General features: G+C 43.2%; 1 protein-coding gene across 4 annotated transcripts in view; it reads right to left on the reverse strand.

The window, feature by feature from the left end:
• Positions 1–282: 282 nt before the first annotated feature.
• RALBP1 (ralA binding protein 1) overlaps positions 283–12,523 on the reverse strand; it is a 47,476-nt gene continuing 35,235 nt past the window's right edge. For all 4 annotated transcript variants that reach the window (XM_042909461.1, XM_042909458.1, XM_042909459.1 and 1 more), the window contains exons 6-10: positions 11,802–11,933; positions 7,430–7,537; positions 2,991–3,112; positions 2,623–2,746; positions 283–859 (exon numbers count right to left, since the gene is read on the reverse strand). In XM_042909461.1, coding sequence (XP_042765395.1) covers positions 596–859; positions 2,623–2,746; positions 2,991–3,112; positions 7,430–7,537; positions 11,802–11,933 — 750 coding nt within the window. In that variant the 3' untranslated portion in view covers positions 283–595. The remainder of the gene's footprint in view (positions 860–2,622; positions 2,747–2,990; positions 3,113–7,429; positions 7,538–11,801; positions 11,934–12,523) is intronic.

Genomic DNA, 12,523 nt, shown 5'->3' on the forward strand with positions numbered 1-12,523 from the left:
GGTTTAGGGCCGTCAAAGGAGAGGGTGACAAGGGTGGGCAAAGGTAACCTCAGTAACAGCCATTCTGGCCAGTCAGGAAATCTGAGGCAGCTCCCCATTATAGAATCTGCACCGAGAAGGTGTAAAAGGCACAAGCAAGAGTGACTAGTAAGCAGAGATCCCGGAGGGTGACACTACGGGGCAATCCACAAGGCAGGAACAGGATTTACCTTGTTTGGCTCCACCCCCCCCACCCCCCCCCACCCCACCGAGAGAAAGAGATCCTGATTCTGCTGTAATAAAAAAGCAAAGAAAGACGATTTTTGGTTTAAAAAGAAGCCACTCAAGGGTTAAAATAGTTTTAAGTTAACAAGGAAAATTAATCTTCAAATAAGCTGACACTATCTGGAAAACTCCTCTGTCCCCTACAAGCCCACAATGCGTGCACTGCTTTGTCCTCCCGTGTAACCTGAGCCTGACGCGGAGAAGTCATACGTGTGAGAGAAGAAAGAGTCTGAGGAGAAAAGACATCTTTACAGAATGTACAGCACAGAGTTGTGCACTCTGACTCTCGGGATTACAGTAAGATGCACGGGTCTCGGTGGGTCTGGGCTGCTCAGATGGGCGTCTCCTTCCTGTCTCTGCTCGGCGACGGCTTGGCCTGCTCCTTGGCCGCCTTCGGCTGCTCCTTAGCCGCTTTCGTCTCCGGGGCGCCGTCTCTGGGCGGCTGGCCGGCCCCGCGCCTCTCGGGCTCCTCGTCGTCCTGCCCTGGCGGCTCGGGCTTGGCTCGCTGCAGCTGAAGCAGGCGGAGCTGCACCCGCAGCTCGACGATGGCCTCTCGCTCTTCGTGAATTGCTTGATTCAAGTGATTGTTCTTTATCTTGAGGAATGACAAAAGAACAGTCGTCACTTAAGCAAGAAGGTCCAAAGGAACAGATTCAGGAATAGAGAACAGTTAGCAAGGGTGTGCTACACAGCAATCTATTCTGTTTTAGTCAACTCAGTTGTGAGACTGGAGACAGGAACACGGATGTGCAAATGAGACACGTCAACACCTCGACCCCGAATGCACAAAATTCAAGAACGAAACTGCTGCTAATTACAGAAGAGTGAACACATCTGGAAAACATAAATGTACCAAGAGAAAACAGTTCGCTTAATAATAATAAATATTTCAGTGTTTCAAGTAGGTGCATGTTTTGAACTGGCTCCTGACTAGCCCTTAAGTAAGCAGAAGATGAGAGCGACTCGACCAGCCATTAGAGGGGGACGTCAGAGACAGGATCAAATCCCAGATTTATCTCCAAAGTGAACGTCCTTTGTCTTTTGTGAATGGCATTACTTTACACCTGAGCTGTGCTACTGAAGCAAAAACTACAGAAAACTATCAGTTCTAAATGATCCGCGTGCATTCAGCAAAGTCGAGGTAGCCAGACAGTAGCTAATCCCAGAATCCTACAAACCTCCCTCGGTAGCAGGCTACTTACTGGCTGCACGGCGCACCCTCTCCTCTCTGTGCTGTGGCATTTCTACGCAGCCTGCGTTTCCCAGGCTCCCTTGCGGCTACCTACAGCCACGTGACTGTGCCTCTGCTAACAAGGTATGAGCGGAGGCCCTTAACCACCAGGCATCCTTGGATTCCTTCCCCCTTCCTGCTGAGAGTGGGCAAGACCTAAGGCCACTCTGGACCCCAAATGTTTTCCAAGTGGGGGGAGGGCTTCCCGTGTGGAGGGTGGCAGACGTGCATGTCTGCCAGGCGAGGGACAGAACCGTCTTGTTCAAACCGCGAGAGTATCCTCTCTTACAGCGGCTACACCTAGATCCCAAGTACTACAATTCTGGAATAGATCTTCCTACTTAGGATTTTCATGTGGTCTGCCAAATGTTAGGAAAGCAAACTAAAGTGCCAACGGGAGGCCCCTGTAAAGAAGGGAAGCCACCTGGTGGCCCAGGCCTCAACCGCTGCTCTGCTTCTCCCACGACACACCCGTGGCCGTAGCCAGTGTCCTGGGACGTGGACCTTGGTGGGCAGCCCCTCGGAACTCTGTCCACGGGACTTCTGTGGGCGACGGTTTTGTGCGGGATTCTATTTTCTATGCAGTGGGAGGCTGATTTGCCCCAGCAGCTGAGTGCACCGGGACGAGGGAAAGCAAGCCGTCGCCCTGTTCTTAGAGCAAGACGAGAACGGCTCTCCTCTCTCAACCCCTGAGGTACATCTGGAGACAATGATTAATCTGGGGTAAGCAGGGGAACTCCGATCGCGATCACAGAAATCTCTTGCTTTTCACCACGCGGTTGCCTCCCCGATCCCTGGGGCCGACACACTGGCTGCTCCGAGGGTTAAGGGACAAGAGAAAGCTCTGTCCCCATTTTACCCACAGGAGAGTCAGGAGGCTTTTCGACCTCTTCCACCAGCATTGCTCTTTCTGCTCATCTCTGGGAACTGAGCCCAGATCTTTCGCAGCGGTTCGAGGGCAGTCGGGGCAGCCGCCACAGCCCAAGGACGCCCGCTGAGGCCACACTGTGCGGCGCGCCCGGCCGGCTCCGGTGAGACGTCCCCTCAACTCTCTCCTCAGCCTCCCGCTCGTTCCCACAGAAAGGAAGACCGCTGCTAAGGGAAACTTTCTGGAAGCCGGTGCTCACTTCTAGCTCCTCGTTCTGCCTCTGGAGGTCCTCCAGGATGATCTGCAGCTCCTCCTCGTCCTCGCTCTCGCTCTCGCTGTCGGAGGAGTACTCCTCGGTCTCGCTGCGGCCGTGCTGCTGGCGGCTGCGGGCGGGAGGCCGAGAGAGCCGGTGAGCAGAGGAGCGCGCCGCTGCCCTCCCGCCCTTCCTTCCCCTTCACCAGCGCTCCACGGGTCCACTCAGTGGAGCCACTTAGGAAGAAACGGTAAAGCTGACTGGTTCGGATGCCCAGTTCTTTTGCGTGGAAGTCTGAGAGCTGAAACAACTACGTGCGTTTTCCAGTAAACATTCCTGCGAACTTAAAACTAAGACCCTCTGCTTTCCTCTACCTCTGAATTTCAGCAATCTCAGCCCTGAGGCGTTCGATCTCTTCTTTTTCGGAGGCGATCTGTCGGCGCAGAAACTGCTCCATGGCTAGAAGCTCCTCCTGTTCAGTCAGGATCTCGTTCTCCTGAAATAATGACCACTGGTGAGCACCTTCGAGAGTATGAGTCTAGGGAATGTCACCTTTTTGGGGTCTCCTATGTTGCCTTAAATTCTTTAGCCCCATACGTAACACAAGTTATGGGAAAGCTTGTACTACAAAGCTTATAATCCTGTTTCCCTAACTAATGTCACGGAAAGGCTGAGAAAAAGTAGACTAAGTTATTTGGGAGGAATATCTAGATTTTTCCCAAGACAAAAAATGCCACCTCAGAATCCCCTGTCCTCAATTTGCAAAGGCTCCCGATGAACCAGTACCCTGGGCACAAAGGTCAAGTGACTGTCTGTTTTTGATTCCCAGTCCCTCCTGAATGCCTTTCTACTTCTCAGTAAGGACCTCTCTCATCTATTTCGGGGTCAAGATAGAACTAGGAAAAGAAGGACCCAGGAGATACGCAGCTGGTGTATCACCCTAAAGCAAATCCTAGTAAAGGGAAAACATTCCAGATGAAATCTTTCCTCCTCACCAAAATCCACCGTCCTCCTCAACCCACGTCCCCAGAGATGATAAACAGTCAATATTCTGCTTTCACAGATACGCATTTCTAAAACTGGATCACCAAAGGGAAGCTAACCCCTCCAACCTATGAGTCTAGAAATGAGTCTAGAAAAGAACCAAAGCAGACAAAATTTCAGAGGCAGAAATGTCAGGCTATAGAAAACAAGGAGTCGGAGGCAAGGGTCTACAGCATTTCCTTCTCAACTTCTAGGTATTGAAAGGATAAGCACCTGTGTTTGAACCTGAATGCCACTGGGGTCAAATTCTAGAGGGAAGTACTCAAAGCCTCCAGCAAGCACAAGCAAGCTCTCAGAGATGTAATATGCAGCGTTCCCTCCCCATGTGTTTCTAAACACAGATGCTTTCCCTTTACCCAGGGGACCCATTAAAGCTCATGTTCTGAAAAATGTCAGACTGAAAAACTCTGAACTAAAGACATAATCTGGGACTTTATCCTGTCTTCAGGGGAAGAGCTGTATTCCTGCTAGGTAAAACAATGTCCTTCTCAGAAGTGAAAGAAAAGGGGGACGCCTGGGTGGCTCAGTTAAACGCCCAACTTCAGCTCAGGTCATGATCCTGCAGTTCATGGGTTCGAACCCCACATCGGGCTCTGTGTTGACAGCTCAGAGCCTGCTTCAGATTCCGAGTCTTCCTCTCTCTCTGCCCCTCCCCCCACTAGCACTCTCACTTTCTCTCCCAGAAATGAATAAACATTAAAAAAAAAAAAAAAGTGACAGAAAAGGAATGGAACTTTTAAAGCTTTAGGTACCCCACACATGTGAATTTCTGGAAACACACGGACTGCCATCAGAACCTAGGACTTCATTTCTGGTTAACCTCTGGGAGTTTCCAGAACAGAGTGAGGCTGACTTGAGAAATGCAGAGAGAAAGAAAGGAGCGCATTTCCAACTCTATGCCTGGAATACAGTAGGTACTCAAGAGCTATTTATCAAATCAATGAATGAATAATAAAGCAATTCATCTCCAACAAATGAGTTCACCCACAAAGAATAAAATGAAAATATCTAAACAGGTGTTATCAGCAACAACAATCAGATAAAATCTATACTGTTACATTTCAAGGATCCCAAACTTTGTGGTCAGGAAAAACACATTTTAAAATATTAAAAGTCTGGGCGCTTCCGTGGCTCAATCGGTTAAGTGTCTGACTCTTGGTTTCAGCCCATGATCACATGGTTCATGGGCTCAAGCCCCGCGTTGGGCTCTGTGCTGGCAGGGCAGAGCCTGCTTGGGATTCTCTCTCTCCCCCTCCCCCGCTCACTCACACACTCTTTCTCTCTCAAAATGAAAGAATAAACTTTCATTTTTTTTAAAGTGCCATCTCATTAACATGAAACAAATTAATTACAACTCCCCTGTAAGTTATGGAAAACATTGTAACTCAGACCTGTGTGTGGATAAAATGAGATCAAGCATCTAGAACAGTGTCCAGGAAGTGGCAGTCAGTTGAGGATAGTTTCTCCTGAACACTTCAGCAAACACCACATAAAAGTTAAAACCAACAAATACAACAGGCATGATCCCATTAAAGCCACTTAATCATCTTTCGAGTTTCTTTAAAAGACTCACACCTCTGTGGTTGAGCTTTTCAAATTCTAATATATGAGGACCATTTAGAGTCTTGCAACACACTCTTGAAGGACCAACGGGTCAAAGAAGAAATCAAATATCTAGAGATGAATGAAAGTAGAAACACAACGTGTCAAAACTACAGGATGAAGTAAGAGCAACTCGAAGAGGGAAGTTTATGGTGATAAATGCCTTCATTAAGAAAAAAGAAAGATCTCAAACAACGTATCTTTACAGCTGAAGGAACTAGAAAAAGAACAAACTAAAAATTAGCAAAAGGGAGGAAATAATACAGATCAGAACAGAAATAAATGAAATAGAGACTAGAAAAACAATACAAAAGATTAATGAAACTAAGAGTTGGGTTTTTTTATTTTTGTAAATGTTTATTTTTGAGAGAGCACACACGTGCACAGTAGCATGCACAGAGGGGCAGAGAGAGAGGGAGAGAGAATCCCAAGCAGGCTCTGAGCTTTCAGTGCAAAGCCCAATGTGGGACTTGAACCCACAAAAGATCAAGACCTGAACCAAAATCAAGAGTCAGACATTCAAACGACTGAGCCACCCAGGCACTCCAAGAGTTCGTCTTTTGAAAAGACAAAATTGACAAACCTTTAGCTACAATAAAAGGACTCAAAACCATACATGAAAGAGGAAAAACTACAACTGATACCGCAGGAATACAAAGCATCATGAGAGACTACTATCAACATTTATACACCAACAAACTGGATAACCTAGAAGAAATGGGTATGCTCTTAGAAACACAGTACCTACCAAGACTGACCCATGACGGCATAGCAAGTCTGAACAGAGTAGTACAAACACTGAATCAGTTCTCAAAAATCACCCAACCAAGCAAAAACCACAACCAGATGGCTTCACAGGTAAATTCTACCAAACATTTAAAGAAGTAATGCCAATCCTTTTCAAACTCTTCCAAGAAAATGGAAAAAGGAATGCTCTCAAACTTCCTTTTATAAGGCCAGCATTATGATTACCAGAGCCAGACAAAGACACTACAAGAAAAGAAAATTACAGGTCAATATCCTTGATGAACACAGAAGCAAAGAGATCATACTCCATGATGAAGGATTGATCTCTGGGGCGTAAGGATGGTCCAACACATGCAAGTCAATAAATGTGATAGACCACATTCACAGAGCACGCTGTTGGTAGGAATGTAAACCGAACCCAGCCGTTATGAAAAACAGAACAGAAGAACTACCATACGATCCAGCAATTCCACCTCTGGGCATATACCCAAAGGAAATGAAAAGAAGACTGAAGAGATACCTGCCCTGCCACGTTTACTGCAGCATTATTCACAATAGTCAAAATATGAAAACAGCTTCATGGTCAGTGCATGAATGGATAGATGCGGGGTGTGTATGAACACACACAGACACAGGAATATTATTCAGCCATGAGAAAGAAGGAAATCTTGCCATTTATGACAATGAACCTGGAGGACACTATGCTAAGTGAAACAAGCCATACATAGAAAGACAAATACTGTATGATCTCACTTCTATGTGGAATGTTAAAAAAAAAAAAAAAAAGTAGAACTCCTAGAAGTAGAGTAGAACAGTGGTTACCAGAGGCTAAGGGATGGGGAAAATGGCGAGATGTTGGTCAAAAGATACAAAGTTGCAATTACAAAAAGATAAGTAAGTCTAGAGATCTAGTATACAGGCATGAGGACTATAGTTAATAACATTGTATTAACTAGTGGAAATGTACTAAAAGAATAGATTTCAGGTGTTCCCATCACAAAAGAAAAAGGTAACTGTATGAGGAAACAATGTTAATTAGCTTCACCATAGTAATCGCTTCACTATGTATAGGTGTATCAACCATCACGCTGTATACCTTAATTATGTACAATTTTTATTCTTAAGAAAGGATCTTGCAGGGGCGCCTGGGTGGCTCAGTCGGTTAAGCGTCCGACTTCGGCTCAGGTCGTGATCTTGCGGTCCGTGAGTTCAAGCCCCGCGTCAGGCTCTGTGCTGACTGCTCAGAGCCTGGAGCCTGTTTCGGATTCTGTGTCTCCCCCTCTCTCTGACCCTCCCCCATTCATGCTCTGTCTCTCTCTGTCTCAAAAATAAATAAACATTAAAAAAAAAAATTTTTTTTTAAAAAAAAGAAAGGATCTTGCAAAGTAGAGAGCTTACCTGAAGCCAAAGTTTAGCTTACCTGAGCAAGGAGAATATTTATAACTTCTTCATTTTCATTCATTTCTTCTTTGGAAACATCCTCTTTTGAAAGACTGGCAATCTCTTGTGCAATCTTGGTTTCACACTCCTATTGGGTAAGACAAATGAAAAAGAACTGCTCAGCCCCTATGTAACACATATTCAACAATTCCACACCATCATCAAACTTCCTTCTCACTTCCCAGAATTGTAAAAGTAGCAGTAACGGTCAGGTGACCCACTGGATAGATGAGCATTTGTTAACTGTGCTTCCAAAGTAAGGTGTGCATCTTAGTCTGTGGTCGCACTATGAAAAATGTTTAATTCTGGTTAACGTGCTCACCATTTCTGGAACCCATCCATATAAATGACCGTCTGTGATCTTTTTGTTTGTTTGGATGTTGTCAATTTTAAGTATACAATTCAATTAGTTTGGCAAATGAATACAGTTAAGTAACCAGCACAATAATCACATTACAGAACATTTCCATCACCACACAAAGTACCCTTGGGTTCTTCCACCATCTGCTGGCCTCTGGCAACCACTGACCTGTTTTCCATTGCTATAGTTTTGCCTTTTCTTGAGTGTCATATAAATTGAATCAGTCAGTAAGAATATCTTTTTTTATGTAGCTTCTTTCACTTAGCATTATGCTTTTTTTTTTTTAAGTTTATTTTGAGAGAGAGGGAGGGGGAAAGAAGGGGAGGGAGGGAAGGAGGGAGACAGAGTGAGAGAGTGAGAGAGTGAGAGAGTGAGTGAGTGAGAGAGAGAGAGAGAGAGAGAGAGAGAGATAATGAATATCCCAAGCAGGCTTCACCCTGGCAATACAGAGCCCAACAGTGGGCTCCAACCCACAAACCATGAGATCATGACTTGAGCCAAAAAAGCAAGAGTCAGATGCTTAACTGGCTGAGCCACCCAGGTGCCCTCAGCATAAAGCTTTTACTATTCATCTATTTTGTTGTTTGTATTGGTAGTTTGCTGAGTAACATGCCACAACATAAATGTACATCAAGTTGTTTATCCATTCACCAGCTGATGGACATTTGGATCCTTCCTGGTTTTGAACTATTATAACCAGAGCTGTTATGTACATTTCGTACATATATGCTTCGAGTGGGTACATATGCTTCCTTCTTTTAAATACTTAAAAGTGGGATTGCTTGGTCATATGGTAACCATATGTTTAACTTTATAAGAAACTGCCAAACTGTTTTCCAAAATTACTGTACCATTTTGCATTACCAAGAGCAACAATGAGCATTCCCGTTGCCCCACATTCTTGGCAACACCTGGTATTTTTATTTTTAATCATTCTTGTTGGCGTGTAGTGGTATCTCACTGTGGTTTCAATATGTATTTCCTTTATGATAAAAGATGTTGAGCACTGTTTATTTGCATGTGCTTATTTGTCATCCGTACATGATCTTTGGTAAAGTGCCTGTTCAACTTTTTTGCCTTTTTAAAAAAAAATGTTTAAGAGCGTGTGCACACACACAAGGGGGAGGGGGGCAGAGAGGGGAAGACAGAGAATCCTAAGCAGGCTCCTCACTGTGAGCGCAGAGCCCAACGGGAGGGCTCAATTCCATGAACCATGAGATCACGACCTGAGCCAAAATCAAGAGTCAGACGCTTAACTGAGCCACCAAGTCACCCCAGCTTTTTTGCCCTTTTAAAAACTGAATTCTTATTATAACAAATGTACCATACTCTGGTGGGAGAGCAGAGGGTATATGGGAAATCTCTGTATCTTCCTCTCAATTTTGCTATGAACCTAAATCTGCTTAAAAAAAATAAACTCTAAAAAAAAAATTTTGTTGTCTTAAGTTTTTTATATATTTGAGTCCTTTATCAGGTATGTGTTTTCGCAAATATTTTGTCACAGCCTCTGCCTTGTATACTCATTTTCTTCAGTGTCTTTTGAAGAGCATGTTTTATTTTTATTTATTTTTAATGTTTATTTATTTTGAGAGAGAAGAGAGAGCATGTGCATGTGTGAGCAGGGGAGGGGCAGAGAGAGAGGGAGAGAGAGAATTCCAAGCAGGTTCTGCGCCATCAGCGTAGAGCCCGACGCAGGGCTCGATCTCACGAACTGTGAAATCACGACCTGGGCTGAAACCAAGAGTCAGGTGCTCAACCGACTGAGCCACCCAGGTGCCCCTGAAGAGGTTTTAGAATGCTGATGAGATGTAATCTAACAATTTTTTTTTTTTTTTTAACAGTTCATGGGTATTGTGTCCTATTTAAGAAATTACTGCCTGACCTGAGTCAGAGTCGGTAAGATCTTCTATGCTTTCTTCTGGAAGTTCTTTTTAGGTCTTAGATTCACTTTGACTTAGTTTTTGCATATGCTGTGTAGAAAGAGTCAAGGATTTTGTTTTGGTCATTCTTTTTTTGCATACAGATATTCAATTGTTCCAACACCATTTGTTGAAAAGAAAATCCTTCCCCATTGAATTGTCTTATCATCTTTGTGGAAAATTAACTGCCCATATATTGGTGGGTCTATTTCTGGACTTTCTCCTCTATATGCTTGTCTTTATCCAACATCTACTATCTTGGTTACTGTAATTTCAGAGCAAGTCTTAATATCAGGTAGTACAAGTCCTCCAATGTTGTTCTTTTTCTACAATTGTTTACATCATTTGTATTTTCACATAAATTTTAGAAGAGCTTATTAATTTCTACAAACCCACCTGTTTAGATTTTGATTGGGATTAAATCCACAGATAAATTTGAGAAAACCTAACATTTTAACAATATTAAGATATATCACTCCACCTATTTCGGTCTTCGTTCTTCTTTTTAGGTCCAATATCTGATTGCTCATTGCTAATATACAGAAATACAGCAGACTTCTGTGTATCTAGTCTTGTATCCCACAATTGTGCTAAATTCACTTATCAGTTTTTTTATAGATTTTGTATGTAGACAGTCATGTTGTCTACATATAAAGGATTTTTGGGGCGCCTGGGTGGCTCAGCTGGTTAAACATCGGACTTCAGCTCAGGTCATGATCTCACGGTTTGTGAGTTCAAGCCCCACATCGGGCTCTTGGCTATCACAGAGGCTGCTTTGGATCCTATATCCTCTCTCTCTGCCCCTGCTTGTTCTCTGTCAAATAAACATTAAAAAATAAATAAATAATTTATTTCTCAAGGTTGAAATCAACTTGACAAAACCTTTTGAGAATTTTATAAATGAACGAGCAGCTATAAAGAGTTAGCATAAAGAAAATTGGTAGAGTAAAAGTAATCCATCCTTTCTAAAGTGCCTCTGGTTTGCTCTGTCACAATTCTTTTAACCAAGAGAGAGGAGAAGCAAGAGTAATGAAAACCAAACATAGTTATCCCTGTCACAGGTCAGAGACCCTTCACTTCAAGTTTGAGAGGCAATGCCACGTGGGTAACAATTACAACCATGAGGGCTAATCGGTCAGTCACTGGTTCCAGACTGAAGCATGAAGAGAACAACGACAACAGGCATAGGGGAAAAAAAAAAAAAAAAAAAAAAAAGACAGATAATCTGGTAAGCAGGAGAAAAGAAGGAAGAAAAACACACAAAGGGCTTTTGCCAGTCTGCCAGTCCTAGAAGGCATGTGCAAACATCTCATGTTTCCTCTCTGACAAAGCTAACTTCCACATAAATGCAAATCTCTAATCTCAGAGCAACATAAATACATGAGCTGTCTTTGTCTGTTAGCACAACCACAATGGTGACCCACCACTGATCATGCTCTAGCAGTCTGATGGATGCTGACTAACGTTCCCTGGAAGTACTGTGGGGCCCGCCATTGAATCTGAACACAGGTTGTAAGAGGGTCCAGAGATCTGAGATCTCAGCCTTTTGGCTAGGCAACCCACGGCCCCAGAACCAAGCAACATACACGATAGGCAACCCACGGCCCCAGAACCAAGAAACATACATGAGAGGAGATGAAAAGTCTGATTCGTGTGCCCCAAACTTAGCAGGAGTCACAAGCTACTCTTCCTTTTATGAGGTGAATAAAACTGCCTCCTCATGTTTCCCAAGAGCTGACTCAAAGGCTTCAAATTCCCCAGCAGTCTCTGAAATGTATCACTATCCAATTGCTTCTGTTTACAAGTACAACCAAGCAGGAAATGACAAAACAGCTTTTAGTAAAATCATCTGTTTGACTTAAAAAAAACAAAAACCAAAAAACCAACTTCCTAAATAATCATTTCCCTGATACCAAAATGAAGGATCAATAATCCAGAACTGGGAACACTCAGGGAACTTCAGGAGACATGTACATATTGTGTTTTAAGAGAAACTTAACTTTAAAAATCCCAGCGCATTCTGTTTATATTCTATTATCGACATGACGTACCAAAATGCCAAATTTACTCACTTGTCTCTTAGCTTCTCTCAGTTTCCTTTTGAGGGCTGTCAAAATTCTTTGTACTTCCCATAATCTTTCTTCTTTAGATAAATCCTTTATCCCAGCCTGCAAATCTCGATGTAAACAATTTAAAAGAAACTCCTAGAAAACAATATACCACACACTGAGTGGTATCCCATGTCTCATCATCGTAAAATAAAACCATATGAAATTTCTAAAGATGTACAACCATTTTTCAATTATTAGTAAGGGAATGATATAATGGCATGAACTATTTTCTTCGAGGCTATCACTGAAAATCCTTTTTTGCCTGGGCATTAGGTTCTCATCATTAATTTACATTGGTTCAGTAACAGTTCATTCACATCCCTTTCCCACAACACATCAACAACTAATGATGGGAGCTCAGAGCAGATAAAAGGAAAGAAAACCAAGCAAAAATTTGATAATATGTATGCAAATAAAAAGTATAACAATAATCAAATATAGGTAGATTTCTTGGCCCTGAATTTCGTAATCAGTTTTGCTAAACACACACACATCAAATGAACGGTATTTTCTGTCAAAACAGAATGGTGGAAAAGCACTGGATTTGGGGTCAAATTCTGGTTCTACAGTTTACTAAAGCCACGTGACACAGTGAGTTAATTTCCACAAGTTTATATCTATCTGGAAAACATGGCTGATAACAGCAACCCTGTCCAGATAAGTTAACACTTTTGGACTCCTTA

Source organism: Panthera leo, chromosome D3 (genome assembly GCF_018350215.1).
Source record: "Panthera leo isolate Ple1 chromosome D3, P.leo_Ple1_pat1.1, whole genome shotgun sequence".
Classification (NCBI taxonomy): domain Eukaryota; kingdom Metazoa; phylum Chordata; class Mammalia; order Carnivora; family Felidae; genus Panthera; species Panthera leo.